Source organism: Phalacrocorax aristotelis, chromosome 21, assembly GCF_949628215.1.
Source record: "Phalacrocorax aristotelis chromosome 21, bGulAri2.1, whole genome shotgun sequence".
NCBI classification, from domain to species: domain Eukaryota; kingdom Metazoa; phylum Chordata; class Aves; order Suliformes; family Phalacrocoracidae; genus Phalacrocorax; species Phalacrocorax aristotelis.
In genome coordinates this window covers 2,161,937-2,186,847 of record NC_134296.1, presented here as the reverse complement: position 1 = coordinate 2,186,847, position 24,911 = coordinate 2,161,937, and the positions used below count along the sequence as shown (strand labels likewise).

Genomic DNA, 24,911 nt, shown 5'->3' with positions numbered 1-24,911 from the left:
TTGATAGGTGCCCTGTTTTTGCCCCACACACAATTTTCTGCTGGCAGGTGATCTTTTTTAAATGAAAAAACCCCAGGGAAAAAAAAAAACCAAACACCCCATTAACCTTTAATTTCCTGTAGTTAAACCTGTAACACTTTCTCTACCCATGAGGGGGAACTTGTGGAGCCAGAGACAACACCCACAGTGCCAAAAACCTCCCTTTTTGTCTCACAAGTAATTCTTCTTCCCCCCTCCAAACACGCATGGGGGCTGAACAAAAATCAACAGTTTTCTTTCAGCAGGGCTGTTCAGTTTGTACGCGCTGTCCAACGGTGCTGTCACTTGCATTTGTGCGTGACTGCGCAAATAGTTACTTCTAAAATAAATGCCCTCTACATCTGTCTCGATTTCGTTAGATGTTTCACAGCTCTGAAAGCGAAAGCTGCCTGGCAGCCAGCCTGCTTATTTTGTAGTGTCTATGTAAAATCTCTTACCGTGGCATTCAATGCCACTGCAGAAGTTGTATGAAACTATATTTTCGATAACATCTGCACGTGTGCTCACATGTAGTGGTAGCGAGTGCTACGGCAGCTTGGCTGTAACATCCCAGAGAGGAGGACGAAGCTCTGCCCTCGCCCCCAGCCCTTGCTGGGAGAAGTATCTGGCCCTGGTTTGACTGGGAAGGAACCAGGCAGGTCTGCAGCCAGCACCAGCTTCCCCTGCTGCAACATTTATTCCCTGGATGAGCATTAGGAAAGGGGGAGAACCATAATTTAGCTTTAAATCTGCTGCAGGCATCACATTTCAGGGACAGTGCTTCAATGAACTGCAAGGTTTTAAAAGAAGTTGGCATCAAAACCAGAAACAAGGAGGATGTCGACATGTTTTACTACTGGATTTAACAGATACTTCCTCCCTACCCAAAGCTGTTGCTTGGCCGTTTCCCTCTACCACAAAACACAGCCCTGCGGCCTTCACAGTTTGCTTACAGCACAAATAAATAATCCATTGGAAAAGAATATTTTTGTTTCTTTAAAGAGCTAAACTGGGCTCTAAGTGGTACCGACGAAGCAGACAGCCGCTCTAGAGGAAACCGCTGAAGTCCACTGCGACAGTTCCTGCCGCTATTTAACAATCAGCATAGCTTGGTAGAAAATAAAGTGAAACAGTTGTTAATAATAGAAACCTCGGAAACTTATTCAGTAGGATGTTACTTATTTGCAAAACCTAGGTTTGTTTTAATTAGAAAAAACACTATTTCCTACATTTTTTTTTTCACTAACAGTTACTCTACAACCTTTGTTGTCCTGCAGCCAGCTCCCTGCCTTCCCTCCCTCGCTGCATGGGGCCCTGATGCGGCCAGAGGCTCTGCTCAGGGCCAGGCACTGAGAGTTACAGCTTGTCCTTGTTGCTAGCCAGATCGCAAAGGTAATCGTGGCCTGCTTGCTAGCTCTGTGCAAAAGAGTTTTCCAGTGCAATGATGCCCTGAGGAGAAAAGAAAGGGTGGAAACTGGTGTTCGGTGCTGCCCACACATCTCATGAGTCACAGGTGGGTAGGAACCGGCAGACAGATCCAGCGGAGTCCAGCGCGCTCTGCCCTTGGACAGGGCACACGTCGAGTCTGCGCAGCGAGCTGCTGCTGGCGGGGACCTGCTCGGTCCCAGCCCCGCTCCCACGTTCCCAGGCTGGACCTCAGGAGTCCCTTCGGTGCTTCTTCTGATCGTGGTACTCCTTTATTTTCTGCTGGAAATATGCTGTGGATGAGAAAAGGTCGTTAGTGAAATGCAAGCGTTGAGGCTGGGGAGGAGTCAGGGCTGTACAGCCCGAGTCCTGGGGAGCACGTGTGCACCCCGGGAGCCAAACCGGGCCGCGTTACGGACAGCAGCGCCCAGGTGAGGGCCCAGGTGAAATCGGGGTTTTTGCAATTCCCTTTCACCCACCCAGGGACTGCACCCTCTTGCACTCTCTCTGACTGCAGCAAGACCGTGGGGGTGGCAAGTCCCGGGCCAGGATGTCTCTGGCCACTGGTAGATGTTTTGGGTGGCTTCCTCAACCTCCTCACCCGTTTGGCCTCGTCCTGGGCTGGGAGGAGGCTTGGCTCTGCCCAGCGGCCTGTAAATCCCTGGGAAGGGGGAAGTACCGACCCAGTTGCCATGGGTCTGCACCGGAGCCGGTGGCAAACATGAGTCAGGGCTCGCAAGCAGCACAGCCAAGAGCCAGCTCCCAGCTGCTGCCTGCATCGAAGCCAAATATTTGCACTGCTACTGGCATGTTTGCCTAAACACTGAGCTCTCAGTAAGCCTACCCCAGTCAAGAACCAAGATCTAAAATGAGCCCAGGGATTTTTTTGATTGTTTGACAGGGACAAAGAAATGCAGCTGTTGAGTGCAAACGGGTGCTACTCACAGCCCTGAGCATCCTCAGCCTCACGCTGCATCCCTCTCAAGGCACGGGGCATCTCTTTCCCTTAACCAAGGAGCCCAGGACTTTGCAGAGCTCACCCGCCCGGAGAGGGAAGGAGAGCTGGGGCCGTTTACCTTCCTGTGGGATCCTGCTCTTTTCCGCTTCCTCAATAAATAGGGAAAACATGTTCGTCTTCACAAACTTCTTCACAAACTTGCGGTTGGTCTTGGAGGTGATGGCTTTGCAGAAGGCTCGCTCCTGGAAGGTGCCTGAGCCGTTTTTACTCCACTTGATGTGCGAGACATAGTGGCCAACCATTCGGACAAAGAACTGCACGAAGGCTTCAGAGACGAGCGCGTTCACCTGCTCGGATGCTGGAAGAGGACATGGAGCATGAAAGGTGGGGGTGGGACCTCTGGGCATAGAAAGGACAGACCTGTTTTAACGTGGCCAGCTCACAGTCTCTGTTTCCATCCTGATAAATTATTTGCGTAAAACCTCCCTCTACCAGTAAACAAAGATCAAGCTAATTTTGCTGAGGGAGCACTGGCTGTGTTTGCTTTCCAGGGCGGTGGCACCTTTGCGGGGCAAATACGGCAAAATATGATTTTTCAGCAGAATTAATTGTTCCTGCTCTCATGTTTTGCAGGAGAGGGGAAAGGCCATGGGATTTTTCTCCTGTGGCTCCATTTCATTGCAAACTGGGGCAGAAACACCCCAGGCCAGGTCTCTTTAGGAAAACCATGTCGCTGAGGGCTCTGGCCATCTGCGAAAGACCAGATAAATATAGTTTTACAGTATATAAAGAGAAACCCTTACTGTGTACATTGTTGTTGTTGTTGTGCCTGCTCAGAGACGTCAGCATCTCATTCTGCAGCTTGATGGGCAAGATCTCCTCCTCATCGCCGACCTGGAAGGCAACAGGGCTGTGAAGCGCCCAGCGCCGGTGGGAGCCCAGCTCAGGGCAGCAACGCGGGCAGCGGTTAGCGCAGCCCAGCAGCGGGGCTTTCTGCAGAGCTCGTTAGTTAGCATTGCAGGGTGCCGCGGCGATGCTGGGAGAGGGATGCTCGACACACGGCCCCTGCTGCTCCGGCTCACGATGAGAGAGATGCAGCGGATGAAGCCATCCCTTCGGGGGACACTATCCCTGCATGAGCGACACCGAGATGTCGCTGCCCCCAAAATGTGAAAGCTGCTGGGACCAATGGTGGAAAGGGCCCTTCCCAGGGCTACCCAGGCCAGGCCAGCCCCTCCCCAGGCCCTGCACGAGGGACCTACCGCCCGGAGGATCTTCCCTTCGCAGAGGTCAACTATCAGAGCCTGAAAGAAAGCAGAGAGCAACCAGGTTTAGCCCTGCTAAGGCAGCCAGGCTTCCTCCCACCTGATTTATGGTCTGTTTCTGCAGCCCACGAGGGTGGCAGGAGAAGGATCGGTCCCTCTGTACCGGAGGGACCTGGGCAGGGGGGCCAGGGCATCCCCCCAGGGACTCTGTTTGCCCCAGGCTCGGTGGCTTGTCCCCACACAGCCTTTCTCCACTTCTGCAAGGTTGGGATGATGCCAACAGCCAGCCTGGCCAACAGCAGCTCCCCAAGCCCATGGGGTCAGGGCTGCAGGTCCTGCAGCACACAGGGGGATGTAGAAGTGTTGCCCCAGGTGCCTACAGGAGGGGACTTGCAAGAAGCCCCAGTCTCCAGCCTCCCTGGATGGGAAAAGGGCAGAGCCAGAGCCTTCAACCCTGGAGATGAGCCAAACCCAGGGTCACAGAGGAACTGGTGGCTCCATCCAGATGCTTTCCCCTACCCTGACGAAATACCTCCTCCATCGGCTGGTCCAGGACCCGCTCCAGGTGCCGCATCTGGATGCCAACCATGAAGGGCGTGGGGCAGCAGACGGTGTCGAGCAGGCACTCGGGGACCACGGGGATGTAGGTGTGAGCCCAGGTGAAGGGGTAGAGGAGAGCAGCCACTGCATGGATGCACTGCGACAGGACGCTGTGGGACAAGGAGCCATCGTGGTGGCATTGCATGAGGAAAGAGGATTTCACTGCTCGGAGGGAACATCCCACCCCGAGCTCAGCTGTGTTCTGCGCTCCTTTAAGGCTTTTATTTTTTTTTAAATAAAGAGATCAGGACTCACCTCAGCCCCTCCGCCAGGAAAATGAGCCGTCGCTCCAACACAGCCGAGGCAAAGATGTGCAGGATGAGCTGGGGGCTGAGCCGCTCGAGCAGAGCCTGAAACTCCACATGCTCCAGGTGAGCGTCCACGGGCCGCGTGAGCTCGATCAGCTGCCAAGGGAGAATCACCAAGCCCCGGCTTAGGAGGTGCCACGCTCCCCCTGTGCCACCCTGGTCCCTGAGAAGGTGGCTTGGGAGCAGCTAATGACCCAAGCAATTAATTTGCAGCATCTTTAAGAGTTTGCAGTGTCTGCATCACACCCCCCTGCAAGGCACAAACCTCATCTTGTCCCGTCTGGAGATTTGGGCTGAGCAGCTCTGAGGATGCAGGACAGGACAGTGCAATGTGCGCTGTGGGGTTTATTTATTGGGGCACTGGATTTTTAACCAAAATACCGCTTTTCTGCAGTCCTCACAAGACCCTGGTAGGAGATGGGCAGGGACGTGCTCCTGCCTCAGTGTCTGGCAGCTCATATTAGCAGCAGCTTCAAGGAAAGGGAGGAGGGATGAGGGCATGACTTTTGCTATAAAAACTACAAAAGCTTCCTCAAGAGACTCTCTGGGAGGGCCAGCTCACCTCATTCTAGCTGGGATGGCCCAAAAGTGAATTATCTAATGGATATTTGAAGGTGGTCTGCCTATTCTGCTGGCTTTGCCAGAGATAAGTGTCTCCCAAACCCGGTCGATACCTCTGCCCTGCTGCAGGCAGCCCTGAGACGGCGACTGCTGAAGGACTAACAGGACTGTGCAGCTCATGACACAGTCCTGGCCCCTCTCCCCAGCTTTACAGGGCAGGGAAAAATCCCCTTCCTCCATGTGCCAAACTGCCTTTCCGACAAAGCAGCATCCTCTCTGACACCAGCATAGGGCTTGGCTGGGCTCCACAGCCGCTTTCCAGCACAAATCCTGTACGATCCCCAGCTCATGCAGGACCCAGAATTTATTTTTTACCCCTTTTCCCGTTTTCTCACTGATATTTTTGACTTGCTCCAGCTGCTGCCCCGAGCCCCAAAGCACAGCTCTTTCGAAGAACGACCGTCCTTGTTGCAAATCCTCCCTCCTGTGACCCCCATCCACGCTCCCTGCAGCCTGGCCCGCAGCCAGAGCATTGAGCAACCTGCAAAGCCCTTGCACAAGCCTTCCTGGATGAAGAAATCTCTTGCAATTTGATACCCAGCTGCTAAATTGCACTAGAGAGGCGGGATCTTGCTTTCAGACCCACTCTGGCAGGACACATCCCTGGGCTGCTCAGCACCGAGGTTATATTGCCCGGTGCCAAGGCAGATCCTCCCCCTTTTTCCACCCCAGGTTTGCCAGAAAAGAAAGAAAAAGCAAAAAGAAAAGGCTCTGCCTGTGTGAGCCGGGGCTGTGCGTGGGCGAGGTGAGCCTCGTGGGCACCGTGCCCGTGTCAGATCTCCTTTCCACAGGTAAGGGCTAGGCTTGCCCGCGCGCCTGCGCCATGCCGGCTGCCTGCTCGTGATGCTAAACTAGGGCGAGTGTGGAGGCTGAGAGCTGAGCACTGCGGTGGGGAGGGGAAGCTGCAGCCTGAAACACCCCATAACGGCCCCGGCACCACTGCGCACCCAACAGCCCCGCGTGCTGCACCCGGAGGTGTGAACACCTGCTCAGACCGGGGTGCAGCCAGCCCCGCTCCACGGCCCCGGCGTGGTGCACCGCTCTGACGTAATGGCTGTGCAAGCACCAACGTGTTAAGAACCGGCGTCCAGGGAGTTTTTGTGCTGGTAGCTCCAGCCTGAGGCTGATGGAGCTGCAAAAATGCTGCTTCGCAAGGGTGCAAAGATGGGGCAGCATCACCAGTGAATGGGCTCCATCCTCATCCTCACTGCTTGCTGCTCTCCTCCTGGACCAGGAGGGAGGTGGCACCCATATTCCATGGGGAAGAGGCCCCCAGCAGCCTGACCCACCACCCACTGCTCTAGCGAGCACCCATGGTGCTGCAGGTGTGGAGGATGCTCCCAGAGATAGCCTGGGCTCCCCACGTCGGAGCAGCCCAGGAGGTGCCGCTGAGCCCCCGAGACCTGCACCAACCTCTGTGCCTGACTCGGGGATGAAGCTTTTAATGGTGACAGTTTTTCCTGGAGCTGGGAAGGGCGATTCCCGAAGGCCCTGCATGAAGGGATAAATCACCGCCATGGAGATCTGGCGCCTCTTCTCCACCTCATCCAGGATCTGGGGGAGAAAAAGTGAGCTGTGAAATCCCGGCAGGCAACAGAGTGGCTGCCTGGGCCACCGCCGTGCAGACAGAGCCAACCCCTCCCTACCTTGGAGAAGAGCCCGAAGCAGCCCAGGCAGCTGATGATGCAGAAGACCTCAGGGAGGCAGACGCCACGGCCGGATGGCTGGAAGAGGATGGGAAAAAGGTTTGAGTATCTCCCAGTCCCACTGCACTAGCTCCACGCTCTCTCCAGAGATCCCCCCTGGCCCCACTCACCCCCCCATAAAATACCCAATCACTTGCTGGGGGGTTTTCAGAGCTGGGGCTCAGGCCAAGGATGCAGTTGATGCTGTAAAAGTAGAGGGTGCCTGGAGAAGGCAATTCAGATGCCAAAGCTGGTAATAATTTTGCTGTAAAGCCCTTTGGCGTATTCCCAAACTTCCCTCCCCCTGAGACATATGTCCTCCGAGACGTCCTGCCCCATGTTTCTTGGGACTAATCCTGCCTCCCACTGAAACAGGGACCATCAGGATGAGTGCCCAGGCTTTTTTCCCCCTTTCCAACTAGACTATCCTGGGCCCATTTGCTCTCTGCGCTTTCAGCCCTCCAGACATCCAGTTCAGACAGCCAGAGCTCAGCCCTGGATGCAGAAGTGGGCAGGTTTGCCAGGGAATGAAAGGGTGGTGGAATCCAGCAAGTCACTGAGCCGTGGCAGATGGCCCTGTGGCTTTATGTCCCTAGTTAAGCAGGCTGTGCCTAAATCAGCAGCCAAGGAAGACCTCCATTGCACCTCGCAGCCCCCGAGCTGGCCAGATCCATGAGAAAGGCAGCCACTGTTCAGAAGCAATTTTTAGGGATGGGGCTGAGGGCACCTGGCTCCTCGGCACCTGGATGGGCTCACGCGCATCACCGTCCTGATCCCGAGTGGGATCTGCAGCTGTCCCGGCTGCTGCGGCCACGGGAGAGGAGCCAGGGAAGCTGTGGGAGACCTGTGGGGAGGCAGCGACCACCAGTACTGGGAACAGCACCTCCCAGCCATCGCAGCTCCTGGTTGCATTTTAGGCCAGCCCTGGGCTACACCAAATGCTGCTTCATCCAGCACCCAGCTGATGCCCCAGCAGAAGAAAGCTCAAAAAATATCCCTTTGGGCACCCCCTTGCTGCTTGTCGTCATCTTTGTCAAGGCAAGTGGCTTTCTAAGGCACATCCCCAAGAGCTGTACTTTGGGCACGGCAGAAGGCGTCATGTCCCACCACGGGGATGGGGTGGCACGGCCACCACCGACCTAGAGATGGGTGTACGGGGGTGGGACGCTCACCAGCAGCCGTCTGCAGTAGCCAATCTTCCTGCTGCCGTCCACGTTGGTCAGGACGAAAGAAAAGGTTTCACTGCAAGGAGAGACGACGCATGAGGATGGGATGGCTCTTCCACCTGCAGCCCTTGGGGCTACGACAGCACAGGGTGGGAAACCACAGCCAAGACCCTGCAGGGGGGCGGGTACCTGCGGAACTCAGTGACGGGGGCCCAGTTGTTGCCGTCGGGGAAGCAGAAGAGGGGGATGGCTTTCAAGAGACGTTCCTCCTCCTCCTTCTGGCCCTTCAGCAAGTTCTCGCGCTGGAACGAAGCGATGCCAAGAGTCAGGGCAATGGGCCCATAGCCCCAGGGGTGGGGTGGAATGGGGTGTACGTCCCAAAGCAACCCCCAGCTCAGACCGAAGCAGAGGGTGCCTGCACATCCCTGGACAAGCATCTCCCAAAGATTCAATTTTTTACTCTTTTACCCCATGGATAGTGGGGCAAAGCTGAGGCACCCAGGGGCTCCTCTGCAAACAGGGGGCCTCCTCCTGTGCCACCTCCCAGGGTGTGATTTCACTACTGTGGTCTCCCCTTTTGGGACAGGACAGCAGGGAGCACCCAGGGATTTTCCTCCTGGGGTTCGTGGCCCATGGCTCGGACCACAGGGAGAGACAGACACTCCCAGCAACCCCAACCCAAGCCCTTGGGTTTGGGTCTGTGACTCCAGGGCATGGGGTATTTTTCTGTTCTCCTCCCTTAGCTCTAGTGGTGAGGAAGGAGCAACACCCCCCTTTTCCTCAGGAAACTCATCTTCCTGGAAACATGGGACTAAATACCTTTGGGAACTGGTAGGTTATCTTGGGTTCGTAATGTCCGTCTGGCATCTTCTTCAGTGACACCACCACCAGGTACTCGAAGAAAAACTGTCCAGCAGAATAGAGGGCGGAGCTCCGCTCTCCTGGTTTCCCCTGCGGCACCCGTGAGGGGTTGTTTTCTGCAGCAGAGGCCTCCTCTTTTCCTCCTGTAGCCAAAAAAAACCCAAAAAACCAACCCAATAAAAAAGCAGAGTGAAGTGAAAGGTGTCCTGATGGCAGGAGAGGAGACACAGAGCTACACATGAACTGGCCAAAGTGGCTGGAGGGAAAGGGGACCTGGTGCACAGGGTGTTTTGGTCCCCGACAGTGAAGAGCTGGGGACATGCGGGCACAGAACACAGAAAGGAAAGAGAAATGGCTTTCGTGAGTCTTTTGGAGAAAATCAAAGTGCTGTTAGATACCCGCAGCCCTCCTTTGCCCCATCCCAGGGAGGGCAGAGGGACACCCAGACAGAAGCTGGCACGTGGGATCATAGAATCATTGAATCACAGAATGCTTTGGGTCGGAAGGGACCTTTAGAGGCCATCTAGTCCAGCCCCCTGCCCTGAGCAGGGACATCTTCAACCAGATCAGGTTGCTCAGAGCCCCGTCCCGCCTGGCCTTGGATGTTTCCAGGGATGAGGCACCGACCACCTCTCGGGGCAACCTGGGCCAGGGTTTCACCACACTCATTGTAAATAATTTGCTTCCTTATATCCAGTCTGAATCTCCCCTCCTTTAGTTTAAAACCATCACCCCTTGTCCTGTCACAACAGGCCTTGCTAAAGAGGTCACCCCCACCCTTCCCACAGCCCCCTTTAAGCACTGGGAGGCCACAACAAGGTCTCCCCACAGCCTTCTCTTCCCCAGGCTGAACAACCCCAGCTCTCCCAGCCCGGCCTCGCAGCGGAGGGGCTCCAGCCCTCGGAGCATTTTTGTAATGATGGAGGAGATGATGGAGGAGAACACATGGTCTCTGCAGAAAGCATCTGCAGGAAGGTGTGGGAACGCTATGAACAGCAGTTAATTTTATTCCCTTAGGGGAAAAAACCAGCAAACGAACAGCACACATCTTGTTCAAGCACCTCCAAAGGCTCCAAGAAGATGAATCCCAACCTCTCCCTGCCAGATGCCCTCAGTCCTGGGAACTGCTGATTGCAAATGAGATACTCAAAGGTTTTCCCTAAACCACAGCTCCCAGAGCAAAGCAGTTCCCTGAGATTACATCCCATTTCTTGTTCGGCCGGTTGGGGAGGACAGCTGGGGAGCATCAGCTGTCACAACCTGTAAAACTAGAAATAAGAGTGAAAAGAGCCCAAGCCAACACCTCCAAGGGCCCTGGGATGACCATGATGGGGCAGCGAGATCCAAGGGCTGGGAAGGAGAGGAGTTAAATGCTGGCAGGAGGCTGCAGCCAGGCCATGCCACAGCTCTTCCATCTCCCAGCGGCCGCTTGCAACTCTCTAAATCCCTGGTTCCTGGCACTGAAGCTGTCCCAGGCTTAGTCTTGGCGCTGATTATGGTGAGGAGCTGGAACAGAAATGCTTGAGCTGCTCCTAGGAATAACAGGCAGGAAAATAAACGCGTGGCTGGATGAAATTTTTCCCCGCATCCTGGAGTTTGGCCCTGAGCTCTTTTGGTTGTGCCACAGCTTGGCAGGGCAAGGCATGGCTGCTCTCATCATCCCTCTCCCTCATGCACAGCATCCTCCTCCAAAAGCAGCGCTGGTGGACACCCCACATATCACCGTGGCTCCGTAGTGCCTCCTTTAGTCCAGAAACACCTTCCAGCCTTCGCTCCAGGTCGCTGGGAGGTGACGGGAACAGAAAGTTCATCTGAGGAGGTGACACTCTCAGTCCCATCATGGGATGTCCCTTCCCAGGGACCAGAAACACCTTTCCCAGCTCAGGCTGGGCAGATGCACGAAGCCGCCCCCGCTCGCAGCCTGAGGCCGCTCCACCTCCGCATGCAAAGTCCCTCCTCTTGGCAAGGTGAAATTCATGCTGAAGAGGTCCCTTTGCAGCAGGGGGAAGCCCAGGAGCATCCCGAGGACAAGCCCCAGCTGCAGACACCTCTGGTTTGTCCTTGGTGGGGATCACCTGCGTGACAGCCCAGCAAGGTGCTCCACACAAGGGAATAAAGGTCGACGAGATGCGCTTTGCTTCTCCTGCTCCTCCTTGGGGTGCTCCAGCAATGGCTTCAGAAGTCCAATCTCACCCACGGAGTCAGGGCAGGAGGTTGTTGCTGGGAGAACTCCAGGCTGTGCAGCGGGGAGGGCTGCTGGCATCCCCCATCCTTGCTGGACACCGGTGTCGGCTGTTTTCCCATCACAGATTACCAGGGTAAGGTGAAAGTCCAGTTAAATCCTGCCTATCCACCCTGCATTTCAAAGAATACAGGTTGTGCTCTCAATCAGGGGCTGGATTTGTATCATGTCCGTGGCATTTGCAAAGAGCCGAGTAAAACCCACCACTTCAGGGAGGCTGGTTGTGCCTCTCGCAGACGGACCCATGCGTCTGCCCAAAGTGCGACCTGGCACAGCAAGCCCTGCTGAAAGCCCAGCATCACCCAGCAGCACCCCCCTGCACCAGGTCTCGTTGCAAAGCCCTTGCTGGCAGAGCCTAAATCCCTCTCGTACCATAATACTCCCTCCCTGGGCTGGAAGGTGAGCTCTGGGGATGTACAGGGCCATGGACCATCGTGCAGCGTTGGATGGGTTTAACGTGGCATCAGAGGTCCCAGCACTCCCCAAAACTGACAGGATTCACTGTCCCTTGTGTGTCCTGGGGACAGAAGCCACTGTCATAAGAGCTTTGGCCAACACTCCTCCCGTAGCCTAAGTTGGGGAGACTTGGGGACCAACCCACAGCCCGGCCCCCAGCAGCAGGAGCATCCCCAGGGAGGAGGGGGATGAGCCAGGCGTCCGGGGGGGCTTCACGCAGCTTGTGAATAGGAAGCAGCTACTGGTGCTGTGGATTTTCACCCCTCCATCCGCCGTGCATGTAGAGGGCAACGACTGCCACGGTGCGTCCTGGCCCATGCGGAAACGGCATCGGGGCCAGCGGCGTTAAAAGAAAAAGATGTTTTGCTGCACAACCAGCTTCCCAACCAGAGCAGGGTTTGCTTATCAGTGCTCAGACCTGCGCTGTGATGCGGCACAACCTGTTTCTTTCCTCCTAGAAAACTCCCTGGCTGCCCCGTGCCGAAACCTCCTGGCCTGGCGTGACGGTTTGTGGGGGAGCTCTGCTTCCCGGTGCAGCCGCCCACCTGCCCCAGCAGAGAGGAAATGGCTTTTGCTTTATCACGCCTTTTCTGCTGAGCTCGGAAAAACATATATTGCACCCAGAGCAGGACCCAGCCAGCACAAACCACACCTGAGGGGGGGGGTGGGGAGAGCTTGCAGTGAGCCCCCAAAATCCACAGGTTGCCCCAACCTGCTCTGCTGTGGCCAGAGGTATGGCAAGCCAGAAAGCCCTGATGATCCATCCTGTACCTCCAAAAAGCTCATAAATCCCAAAGGGTGGATTTCTACACAGTCCTCTAAAGCCTCCGCAACACCGACCTGCCCCGGGGGCACCGTGCCCCCCGTGGGTGCCCGCGATGCCACGCTCCGGCGCGCCCCGCGACGCTGCGCTCGGCGGGCAAAGGGCTCGGGAAGCTTTTAGGGACGTGGTAACGGGGAGCCCGCGGGGCTGGGGCGAGCCCGAGGGCGGGGTGAGCCCCGGGGGGGCTGGGGCGAGCTCCCGGGGACAGGGAGAGCGCGTACGGGCAGGGCTGGAGGGGACCGAGCCGGTCCCGGTCCCGGTCTCCGTCCCCGCGGTCCCACCCGGCGTGGCCGCCCCGCGCTGCCCAGGAAAGCCCCCGCAGCCCCAGCCCCGGCACCGGCTCCGGCACGTCCCGGAGCCCGGCGCGGGGCTCTGCTCCCCGGCGACCCCTCCCGACCCTCACCTCTGCGGCCGGAGCGCCGCAGGCTCCGTCGGAAGAAGTTGCCGAAGGAAGCCATGGTGGCCCCGGCGCGGAGCGGCCCCGGTGCGGGCCCGGTGCGGCGCGGCGGGGAGGGCTCGGCTTCCGCCCGCCGCGCTTTCGCTTCCCCGGGGGAGGAAGGACGGGCCGGGATGGGACGGGGCGGAGAGGAGAGGAGGAGCGGGGGGCCGGGCTGCACCTGGCACCCGCCGGGGCACCGGGAGCCCGCCCCGGGAGCGGGAGCTGCGGGGCACGGGGGGAGCCGGGAGCACCCCTGGCTACGGGGGTGCCGGGAGGAGCTGGGCACGGGGGTCCCGGGAGGGGTCTGGATACGGGGGGAGCGGAGCGGGGCTGCGTCCCCGTGCGGGAGGCCGGGCACAGCCCGGGGGCTGACGGGCATATGGGCACCCCTGGGCACAGGAGGAGCTGGGAGCACCGGGGTAGGGTGGGAAACGAGGCAGGGACACCGGGGACAAAGGGTGGCTTTGCCCTGCACCACAGGGGACAAAGTGCCCTGCCCCAGACCTCCAGCATCCCTGCCCGAGCCCTGCTCTGGCCTCCCTGCCTCCTCCGAGCCCTTTTCTCCCCTGGAGCCTGCTGGTGCCCGGGACGGTGCCCAGCAGAACCGTTGCGAGGCTGGGGTGACCCTGAGCTGTCCCCTCCAGGGGATGGAGGTTTTGGGGTCTGCCGCTCTGCAGTGTGATGGCGAGTCAGCCGGGCGGCCCTGACGATGCCACCGTGCTTTCATTTCCACGGCATCAGCTGCGAGTTGTCCTGGCGCTGCTTGGGAACGCCGGCCGGGTTGTGCTTCCCCTCCGGCTGGTGTGTCTCCATTTTCTCCATCAGGCATCCTTTCCCCCTCTCAGAGTGACTCCTGGGCTCGAGCCTGGTTGCCATCTGTCTTCGTTACGGAGAGCAGTTCATTCGTGCTGCGGTGCGGTGGCCACCCCTCCCCAGGCATGGAGCCTGTGGAGCTGCCCGGCTTTGCTGGGCAGTTTTACCACCAGACCCACCAACAAGAGAAGTCTCTTTAAAACCAGTGATATCTTTAAAACAATCCCCCTTTCCCATCCTCAGCCTGTCCACACACCTAATAGTTCCTTTGCCATTTTTAGGCAGTGCTTATGCAGTAATAAAATGCACAGAAGGGGCTTTGGGCACAGCTATGGGTTATGAGGCCTTTAGGTGTGATGAGCTGTGCACAGTTATCAGCCCAAGTGCTGGAGCATAGCTGATTGTGGCTGTAGACCAGATTTGCTACACCAAATATCCTGCTATCGTATTTTCCAACACCTCCCATCTCCTCCTCTTCCCTGAGCGTCGGCTGGAGCTCAAGAGTGGGTTTGCAGCCAGGAGAAATGGCCTTCGCCAGCTTGCAGAGGTGGCAGATACTTTCAAAACATGTCCATGATGGGGCACATGCCTCTGACTTGGCCGGGACTCTGGTGCCTCGTTGGGGTTATCAGAGAATTGTTGGGAGGATAATTTCTGGCTGATCTTGAGTGGGTGGAAGAGCACTTCTGTTTCCTGGAGGAGAGGGCAGCATGTTTGTTTGTGCACTGGGCTTGCTCCAGGAGAAATTTCCTCTTGGCATGAAGGGAAAATAAAAAGTTAGGGGGTTTCCCCCTCGGTTTGGAGGAAAATCCCTGCTTTCCTGGAAACTGGAGCCACTTTGGGAAAACAGCTGCTGCCTTCAGCCAAAAGAAATTCTCAACTTCTTTGATTTTTTTCCCCCCATATACACAAATCTTTTCTTCTTTCTCCCTTTAAGGCAAGTCTCCGACTACGATCCTGCCTCGATAATGCCTTGACTCCGCTCAGACAGCTTCTGTGCAGGGAAGAAAAGAGCCGTGTTCCCAGCCACAAAACCTCCCCGCTCCCGAGGAAACACTGTCCCTTTGTGCGCATCGCACAATCCAGCAAACCTTGCGCTGCTGAAAGAGGTTGAACTTTTGAATATTCCCACTGAAAGCTCCTTTCTGCGGGAAGCCAGCCGCCCACCGGCACAACAAATGGGCACATTGTGGGATCCTCGGGGCTGCTGGCCACCGCGGATGCAACACTTGCCATTGCATTGCTCTGTTGCTGCTGCCAAAGTCATTTTGCTTTCCTGAATCATGCCAGGGGAGTTTTCTAGTTTCTTTTTCCCTCCTTGCAGCCCCGGTGCTGATGAATACACGGTGGAATGTGGCTTCCTGCAGGCATGGTGTGTTCAGACTGCAAATATCCCACGGCCGGGGGATGCCGGTGTGAGCATCCCGTGGGGCTGCATCGCACTGGGACTGGGGTGTCCCCACCGCTGGGGCCCTGCTTGCACCGCAGCTCCTTAGCCTACTGCTCCTCACGAGGGAGACTCAACCTGCTGGCCCGTGCCTCATCCCGGTGCACCTTCACCCTTTCCCCGTCCCCTCGCTGGGTGCTGCGTTTCAGGAGGGTGTTAGGTGCTGGAGCGTGCGGTGTGTGAGCGGGTTTTATATTGCCCATCGCAGCCAGGCTGGGGTCAGGGCTTGGAGATGGAGGCTTGGGTTTGGCCACAGCATCTCTGGCAGAGAGGTCCCCAAGGGCAGCCCAGGGTTGGTGGTGGCAGCGAGTCCCCCTCCACTGAGGGCTGGGGACCCCAAGACGTTTCTCTCCAGCCTTTCTCACACCAGGGAGTTTCTCCCACTGGATGGCAGCATTAGAGCAAAGAAACATCTCCAGGAGACCTTGCAGGAGAAGCGACATTCCTCCAGAGAAGCTTTTCTCTCTGGTTATCCAGCTCTGGGGAGGTTTGTGCTTGGGCTGAGGACACGCGGGTTCAGTTCACTTGTGTTTGCACTGTTCCTGCCACTGATGATTTGCCCGCTGCCCTGTTCGGTGCTTGATGATCGCTCCCAGCTCTGCAAAACAGGGAGCCATGTAACACCCTCTGCCTGCTCCTCTTCCCCCTGATGCTTTTGAGTGCAGGGGGACCTGCCAGGACAGGGGGGCTGAGAGCCAGCTGGGACACTCTGGCCCACGACCAGGAGCCAAGCAGTCCCAGACTGGGCAAGAAGTGATGTCAACCCTCATGGGACACCAAAATCATAGTTTGTTACCAAGGTGCACCCCCCCACTCCCCGAAGCCCTCCCTGCTCCAATTGCTGGGATGCGGAGAGCCCCGTGGCAAAGTTACAGACCCAAAGATAGCACATTTTTGCATGAAAAAGTCTTTAGGGACTATTTCTTGCATGGTGGTTACAGAGGGGTCTGCAAAGCTCCCAGGGATTAGAAAGCAAAGCTAATCTGGTCACTTTTTCTTTCTCCTAATGGTTTTAGTCCCAAGAGGTTCAATCCACCTTTAGGATTTCTTGGAGGTGGTGGTCAGCAGAGGGCTTGGGCAGCGCTGGGTGGGCAGGGAGGACCCCTTGCAAATATAGTGCAGGGAAACTGTTCCTTCCTGAGGCCATTTAATGGTCAGGAGGTGTAAAGACGTCTCAGTTTACAGGCTCCGGGCTGGCCTGGCATCGCTGTTTGCAAGCAGGCATCCATAGATGGAAAGGGTCGAGCTGCAGAGCTCAGCCTCAGGTGTAGCACAGAATTTTCCCCAGGCCCTCCTTTACTGAGCCAGTGGCTCATCCCAGGTCAAAATGCCAGCTCTGGGCCATTTTGGCCTTGGGAGCACGTTTCAGGGGTTAATCTTTGTTAAAAACAAAGCCTGTGGCTGATTTTCCATCTGGATGCACCTGGTTTTGGCTGCCAGGTACTTGCTGCCCCTTTTTCCGCTCAATTCAAAGGGCTTCTCCCTCCTCTTTGTCCCACAGGCAGGCCCTGGTGCAGAATTAACTCTCAGCTGAGCTTGGAAAACTTGTGGGATGTCTGGAGGCAGGTGGTGGCACCAGGCTCCAAACCCCTGGGTGGCTTTGGCAAAGTCCTGGGCATCCCCACCCCAAAACATTGTGGTTCAGTGACCTGCCAGGGCTAGGGGTGCTGGGGACACTGGGGACTGGGGTGATGGCGCTGGGGGGACACCGTGACGCACCTTGGGGAGCACAGGACAATGCTGGAGGGGGCCAGGGCAGCTGGTGGGGAGCTGATTTTGCTACTTGATAAAATAAAAGGAGGAAATTGCGGATTTTCCCAGCTGGGCTGAGCAGCCTGGGGAGGAGAGGGCAGGGAAATCAGAGGGTTGGTCCTGCTCCTCGGCAGCACGGGGTGGGTGCCCGCACAAGCGTGGGGGTCCTGCAGCCCTACACCCATGCTGACCGCAGACTTTGGCACATCTCCTACACAGAACAAGAAGCATTTGCAGCTCAGTGCAACCCCCAGGTGCTGAGGGATACTGGCTTGGCGAGAGCCCCCCAGTTACGCTGGTAGGGCTGCAAACCATGACCCCAAACTGAGCTTTAACCCAAGGAGCTCTGTAAGATTTGCTAATCTCGAAATATTGTTGGCATTCAGAACAGTGATTTACTGCGTGTTTTGCCACAGCAAGTACTTTCTAAAAGGCCATGCTAAGTTTACACCGGAGCTGCTGGGATCAGATAACCGGTCCCTGGCTGCTCCCTCCTTCCCCCCCATCCCTCCTGATTGCTGTGCTGGGGAGCAAAAGGACATCAGTTTCTCCTGTGCCCCGCAATGAAGAGGTGACCACAGTCATAAGCAGCAGGAAAAAGGGACCACCAAGGGCATTTTTCCTCATCTGGGTGGTGGGGTAGGATATGAGTCGTGGCCTGGCTTGCAAGAAGATGTGAACTCACGGAGATCCCTGACTCTGCTTTGCAAGTCACACTGCCAGGGACAGAAAATAACAAGCCCTGGTGCCCAGACCAGCCTTGTCCACCTCCCCAGGGGCTTTGCAGGTGGTGAAATGAAATCAGCTTCTCACCTTCACTGGCACCCGGGGCTGGGCGAGAGCCCTGCACGTCGCTTTGCATTCCTGCAGTGTTTTACCACCCCGTGGGATCCTCAAGGGCTTTACAGGTGCAGGGCAGGAATGAACTCTCCGGCCACCAATGCCTGGTGTGATCCTGGGGCATTTCCAGCCAGTGGAAAGGGTGGAGCAAGTGATGGGGATGGTCCCACCATCCATCTCACTATTTTCTGGGGAAGTCCTACTCCTTCCTAAGGGCCAGCCCCTGGGAGGCACGGGACTCCCCCGTCTCTCCCCTTTCCGCCCAGATCCCTTGGGATCTCTGCCACCTCCTAACCCCCCCGGAGATGGGAACAAGCCTAGCACATCCGCTTTTGGCAAAAATCACCACCAGCCTCAGCCCTGGCCCTCACTGGCCCTTGGTCATGGTAGGCTGGAGGTGGTGGCCTTCCCCTGCAAAAATACAAGAGTGTCCTTCCTGTGTTGACATGCCCATGGACAAGGAGGACGAGGATGGAGCATCCTTTTCCATGGCAGCTTCCTTGCAGGTTATTGGGTCAACAGATCAAAACCCATTTGCTCTCTGAAGTCCATGGCCTGGCCCAGCTGCTCTGGGGTGATGCTTCCTCCAGGGAAGGCACAGGGCTGTCACATTGTGCTGGGTGGGGACAGCAGAGATGGGGCAGGACAGGGAGCAGGACCCTGCAGGGAGCTGCCCCGACCACGGCAGCAGGCACCCTGCCGCAGGTCGAGCCTGTGCGTCCAAAGCAGGGCTGGGTCAAATCTGTCCGTGGGGACACCAGTGACGCTACGGACCAGGCATAAAGGGAACAGCATCTTCCCAAAGCCTGACACTATATCTGGAGGGTTTCAGATGGACCCAGGGTGAGGACAGCCTGATTAAATGTCCCCATGATGCTCCCTGGTGGCAGCAGGGAAGGGTGCAGCCGGGCCATGGTTGGACAACCCCAGACTGGTTTGTCTTCCCAGTTTACTGGGGCCTGGACAGAGTCACTGGGGTCTGGGGATGGTCCAACCCCTCTCATATAGCCCCTCCAATCCAACAAACTCTCCAGGGAGGGGGGCACAGCAGGGAGGCTCCCAAACAAAAGTGCCTGAGTTAGAGATGGACATGGGGTGGGTCTGGGATGTGCTGCCCCATTAAGGGAGCAAATCCCCTTTGCTTCAGAGCATCCTGGAAGGGACAGCCTTCCACAAACCCCTGAGACATGGCAGGGTACAGGCAGCCATTGCAGTGCCAGCCACCACCACGCTGGCCTTGGAGACCTCCCTGGGATATTGGCTGCCCCATCCAAAATGCGTCTGGTCCCGGTGCCACCAGGGCTGGGATGGGACTGGCTGCAGGACATCATGCTGGTCCCCATCTGCTGTGATGGTCACAGCCAAACAAGCTGTTGGCTGCTCTGGCTGCAATGGAGTGGACAACGGCAGCATCCTGCAGGGACTCTACATGAGATGGGGAGAAGGTTGGGGGGCGCAGATAGGAAGGGATGAGGAGAGCAGAGGGAAAGGAGGCAGGTGAGGGTGCCAGTGAAGGCATTTAAGGTAAGGAAAGGAGGGGTATAAGAAAATTAGGGAGGAGCTGGGAGAAGTGGAGACACCTGCCCCCAGTGCTGATCCTGCAGAAGGGACTGGAGGCTGGAGAGGAGCAACGGTCTTGAAGTGGCCTTAGTCCTCAATGCAGGTAAGGGGACCCAAGGGGATGCTGAAAGTCAAGTGAGACCAGAAATGTGTGCTTGGGGTGTAACTGGCCGATGGCATGGTGTGCCCTGCCAGGGGTTTCAGTGCCTTGAAGTCTTTACATCAGGGCTAGGCACCTTCCTGGGGACCAGTGGTTACTGGGCAAACTGGGACACTGGGTGCTGCCTGGGACTGTGGGCATGGAGATGAGCGAAGTGGGGCTCTGGGTAGTGCTGTTTGCCCCTGTGCAGTGAAGAGCAAACACCTGAGCTCCCTGCTGATACTAAATGATAAAGGAATTTGCCCTCGACGCTGGTGGAGCCTGGGGCTGAGCTGTTTCCTCCTTCTCTTGCAGAGCCTCCCGGCTCCCTGCTTGGTGGCTCAGGGGTTGCCACAGCTCAGCCACAGATGCAGTCGGGTGTGTGGTTGTGTCTCCCGAATGCAACCCCCATCTATAAATGTCCTGAATAAAATAGCAAATGTGGCTTGCTATTTGTGGGCTTTCTGAGCATCTGGCTTTTAATGCAGAAGGAAATACCCAACCTGCTGTTTGCAGCCTTTCCCTACCCCAGAGTGGGACCAGGAAGGGCAGGTGGTGACAGAGCCTTATTGGCAACCCCAGCTGCTGTCCCCAACCCTTGGTAGAGGTGACCCCTAGCAAGCTGAGGACAGCAGGGCTGGCATGGGCTCAGCCCCAGCAGGCTCTCTGCGTGCCCGTCCTAGGTAGGCTCCTGCTGGCAGCCCCAGAGGTAGGGCAGGATTGATTAAAAAACCCACCAAAGGCAGAGCAGTGCCCTGGGTTTGACATTACTTCTGGGTGCTGGAGAAGTGGAAGGTGACTGAGGCAGAGCCAAGGTGTGTGAGTGCTTCTGCCACCCATCACACCCTGTCCCGGCCGGCCCCGGGTGTAGTTGCTGATTTGGAGATTGCTTCCCACCTGGCACTGCGGCTGTGATGTGCGATGGCCCCATGGATAGTGCTGTGGGGACCGCTTCAACTGAGCGCAGCGGGCAGTGCCACTCCATGATGGTTTTCCCCCTGCAGTGCTGTCCCCTGGCTGGAGGGGACACGGAGCTGGCACTGACCTCCCTGGCTCAGCTCCCAGCGAGACGCTGGGCAAAATCAGGACATCTCTGCATGGGTTTCTCTATTTCTCTGTCCCTGACAGCTCAGAGGAGAATTATCCCATTATGGCCCCAAAATAACACCCCAGAGAGGCTGTTGGTGCTAGGTGTTTGTATCCATGAGTCCTGCCCGCATCCAGCAGCTCCTGATCCCAGCAGGTAAGTTGCAGGTCTAGACCCCACCGTGCTGCTCTGTGAGCCAATGCCAGGGAAGCCAGTGGTAGGTGAACCCATTGCTCACCCTGACTCATCATGGAATCAGGGAATTGTTTATTTTGGAAAAGACCCTTAAGATCATCAAGTCCAACTGTTTACCTAACACTACCAAGTGCACCACTAAACCGTGTCCCTAAGTGCCAGGTCTACACGTCTTTTAAATACCCCCAGGGATGGTGACTCCACCACCTCTCTGTGCAGCCTGTTCCAAGGCTTGGCAACTCTTTTGGTGAAGAAAGGGTTATCAACGATTCGGTGATTTGATGAATCAAACTGCGGTGATGCTGAGTGCTGGTGGTGTGAGCTGATGTGCAACCGTGCACTGGGGATAACTCTGGACCATGCGGCTGGGCTGCATGAACCCTGCTTCTGCACCTGGCAAGGGATGCCCAACAGGACCTCAGAGACACCCTGAATCATGCTGACAATGTTTCTTCATTGTCTGGCTGTGTTCTCTAGTCCAGGCAAGGGCATTTTAAAGCAATACTTGCTTAAAACTCCTGCCCCAGGGTGGGACCGCAACAAGTACTACCCTGGGGGCTTTGGGAGAGGGATTGAGACTGTGTCCTGGCTTGGCCCCAGGAGCCCCTGCCTGCAGTCATTGCTTTGGGGTGAAGTAAGTGTCTGCTTGCGTGCGACACACAAAATGGAAAGCTTGCCTGCGTCCCAGCCCACCTGCCGCCTGCCCCAGCTGCTTGACTCAGAGCACTGTGAATATCACGGTGACACGGAGGCTGGAAATGCTGCTGGGAGCCGGGGAGATGTGATGTGGCAGACAGGGCGCTGAGCTGACCCGAGCCTCAGCCCTCCCAGCATTTGTGGCTGGCCACTGTGTGTTTTCCATATGACCTCCCTGGTTTTCTGGATGTCTGACATAACCTCCCTGGAGAGGGGACAGCAAGGGCAGGAGGGAGGGAAGCAGCCAAAAGGAGGGGACAGCCCCACACTGGAACCATCTCCCGCTGCTTCTGTAACTGGTAGCAACATCTTCCCACAAAGGGGTTTGGGCACCTCCTTTCTGTTGAAGTCTGGGGGATTTGGGCGTTTTTCCGGCCATTTGTGGTGTCCCATGTGGACTCATAGTCCACACAACCTGCGCAGGCTGGATGGGGCCGTAGGGAGGTGGGTACAGCTCCTGCTCTCTGCCATGGGGTGGCTTTGAATAAATCTCACTGGGGTTGGCAATGGGGACCCTGTCAGCCCTGGGTGCCCCCTTCCCCACTCTGATACCAGCTATGGGTGACAGCTCCTTCTTGACACCCATGATACCAACCCTCAGAGCATGGCTTCGTCCTATGCTCTGGTGAAGCTCATCGCTTGTTCCAAGGACCTCATGATGCCATGCTCAAAATCAGTGGTGGCCCAGGTAACAACATGTGACATCCACCCTGCTGGTTTCAGAGCCCTCCTGGGGTGCAAAGAGCCCACCTGGGCTCTCCATGAGGACAGGGACAAAAGGGAAGAGCATGGAGGATGTTATGGCTTCAAGGAGCCCTTCCCACCCAGATGACACAAGCTTGTCATTTATTCTGTGCTTTTGGCATCTCCACTCTGCTTTATGATGTGCAAGTGGGAAGACCTCACCACCTCCTGTCTAATCCTGGAGCCCTGTTTTAGGGCTGCTCCTAATCTCTGAAAGCCTCCAGGATTTTCCCCAGCTGTCGCAGGCATGTTCTGTCTTCCCGCACCGACACATCAGCTGTTGTGTTGGGGGTTGGTATTGCCGAGGCTTTCCCCTGTCCCACCTGGCAGGTTCTTGATGCTTTGATTTCCTAAACTGGCAAGTCTGGGTGAATGGATAGACCCAATGCTTTTGGGGTACAGCCAGATTTATCTCTTTGCAGTGCAGTCCTGTCGATAGCCTCAGCTAAAATGTGACCATGATGCATCTTTTGGGGGGTTTGAATAACAGTGGCATGAGGAGGATCTGATCCTCTGAGAAAAAAATGAGGCTTTCATTATTTAGATCTATATTTTACCTGGAAGATAATAAGTAAGGCAACATACCAGTGGTGTAGTGGGCTGGAAATGTGTGTCAAAACCAATTTATTAAAAATATCTGCTTCTTGTAGAGAAGAGAACTTTTCTCACTTGAAAACAAGAATATGCAGTATTTCAGTTAAATCCTGAAATATTTGGAGTTTCAGGCAAAAAAAAAGTGTTGATATTTAAATTATCACTAAAATGTTAATGTTCAGTCCTCCCAGTTGCCTGCAGGAACAGCCAGCACAGCCCACTCGGCATGCTCTTCATTTTCACGCCGAGGTGGAGGAATTGGACCAGTGGGCATTTTGTTTTGTTTCTGACAGTAGACTCACTGTAGCTCCCTCACCCCAAAGTCGGAGGGCTGAGACACCCTGCCTCTGTCCTTGCTGGTGAAATGACTCCATGGGAGCAGTTTCTCCCTCCCTGTCGTGCATCCACAGGTGAATCCATCATGGTGGGTAATGAAACTTTTGGCTCCCAAATTTGGTCCCTAAGGGAAACTCTTTGACTTTGGACTTGGGCAACCGGCCATGATGCCTTTGTCATTTGCAGCAGGCCACATAGTATTTCCACACTTGAGTTTGCTCAACGTACGGCGGTCTTGCCGGCAACGTGCGAATAAACAAGATGCCAATATACTACAGTAACATGGCCCAGATAAGTCGGGATGATAAACCATGTTGATTCACTCGCTCTTAACCTATGAGTCATCCTGTGAGTCAACAGGGAAAACAGCGTCTAAACGTCATCGAGCAGGTTGAAAAACTCAAGTTTTGTTCAAATCAAGAACTTCAAGTGAAATAATTGCATTGATGTTCTTTTCCTGGGGAAAGTGTTTAATTTTCAACTGCACTTATCTGAACTGAAATAGGAGAGAAATGAGTCTTATGAACTAGATTGATTTTTTTTCCAGAGCTCTTTAAATTGCTTTTCTTAATACATAATCAAAAGAAACCCACTTTTTGCAAAACATTTTTGTTTAGATTAGACATCATGATCAGCTTTTTGAAAGGCACATGGGAGTCCTCTGAGCAGAGTTGGCAGCTGTGGGAGTCTGGAGGTGGCCACCTGTGAGCTGATGGAAAAAGTCATTGAGGCATGGGCCATGTGAATGGTGAGGGGTCATGGAGGTGCCAAGATCATCCAAGACAGGATGAAATCCCTGTGGGTCAAGGTATGGAGAAACCAGAGCTTCTCCAATCCTCCCGTCTGGGTGCCAGACCCACCAGGGAGCCAAAGACAGCTGGAGAAGGACAGTTGGACAGTCTCCTCTAGCCCTAGAGCTCTGTGCTGGGGAGCAGGGCTGTATGCACTTTTGCCAGAGCAGCTGCAGAAAATTTTCTGGTTCATGTCCCACTTGGCAAGTTTAAGCCACTCCAAGTTGCTCCGGGGAATGGGAGGGACCACCAGTATCTGTCCATGGCCCACAGGCAGCATGAACAGCTGGGAGCCCCATGTCACCCTCTCCTGCCCCAGAGAGCATATCCCACAGTCATCCCAAAGGTATTTTGGGGAAGTAGGAGCCTTTAGTAGTCATATTCTTCCTCACTGGTGAAGGTAATCGAGGAACACCTGGGTTATCACGTAGTTTTGGAGGAAACATGCCCTCCCTGAGATACTGATACCATCTCTTGGTGTCCTGGCTTTGTCCTGCTGCCAAACGCTGTTTCTGAAAAAAAAGGGAGAAAAATTATCCTGGAGCAGGAGGGTCATGCTGCCAGGCTGCAGGCTCCAGGCAGGATCAGAGCCCATGGGGGACCAGGTTTGCACTCGTGTTACCTGATCCCCATGTGACCTGCAAGGCTGGTAGCTGAGATGAGCTTTCTTCTCAGCTTACAGGAGGACCAGGGCTAGCGGAAAGTGCGGGGTCTCCTTTGTGCTCTATCTGGAGATCAGCAGTTGCACGTCTTGCTGTCTGTCTGTGTAGAGCACCATGGGCAGGGGTCCTGGGGCGATGCCTCCATGGAACCATCAGTGCTTGCCTGCTGCTGTCTCACAGCCAGGAGTTGAGCCTGGTGTCTGGCCAAGGCCAGCACCCCTGTGACACCCTGATGGACCAAAGAGCCAGCACTGCTGCCTGGCTTCCTCTCCCCATCCCCTCTTCCTACCCGGTCCATGGCTCCTGCCTCAGCTGGGATGCATTCCTCAGAGCCCTGTGGCTTTTTTTTGGGGGATGTCACCATCCCTTCAGCCTGGCCAATAGGGTT

The 24,911-nt window shown here is 55.9% G+C and overlaps 1 protein-coding gene across 1 annotated transcript; it reads right to left on the bottom strand.

The window, feature by feature from the left end:
- Positions 1-847: 847 nt before the first annotated feature.
- Positions 848-13,025, bottom strand: DENND2D (DENN domain containing 2D). The gene is made up of 12 exons (XM_075115344.1): positions 12,832-13,025; positions 8,866-9,050; positions 8,236-8,348; positions 8,053-8,122; positions 6,842-6,919; positions 6,609-6,749; positions 4,522-4,670; positions 4,199-4,376; positions 3,664-3,705; positions 3,205-3,295; positions 2,520-2,759; positions 848-1,736 (listed from the first exon to the last, which is right to left on the bottom strand). Exons 1-12 carry the CDS (start codon positions 12,884-12,886, stop codon positions 1,675-1,677), a joined length of 1,404 nt encoding a protein of 467 aa, XP_074971445.1. The 5' UTR covers positions 12,887-13,025; the 3' UTR covers positions 848-1,674.
- Positions 13,026-24,911: the final 11,886 nt, after the last annotated feature.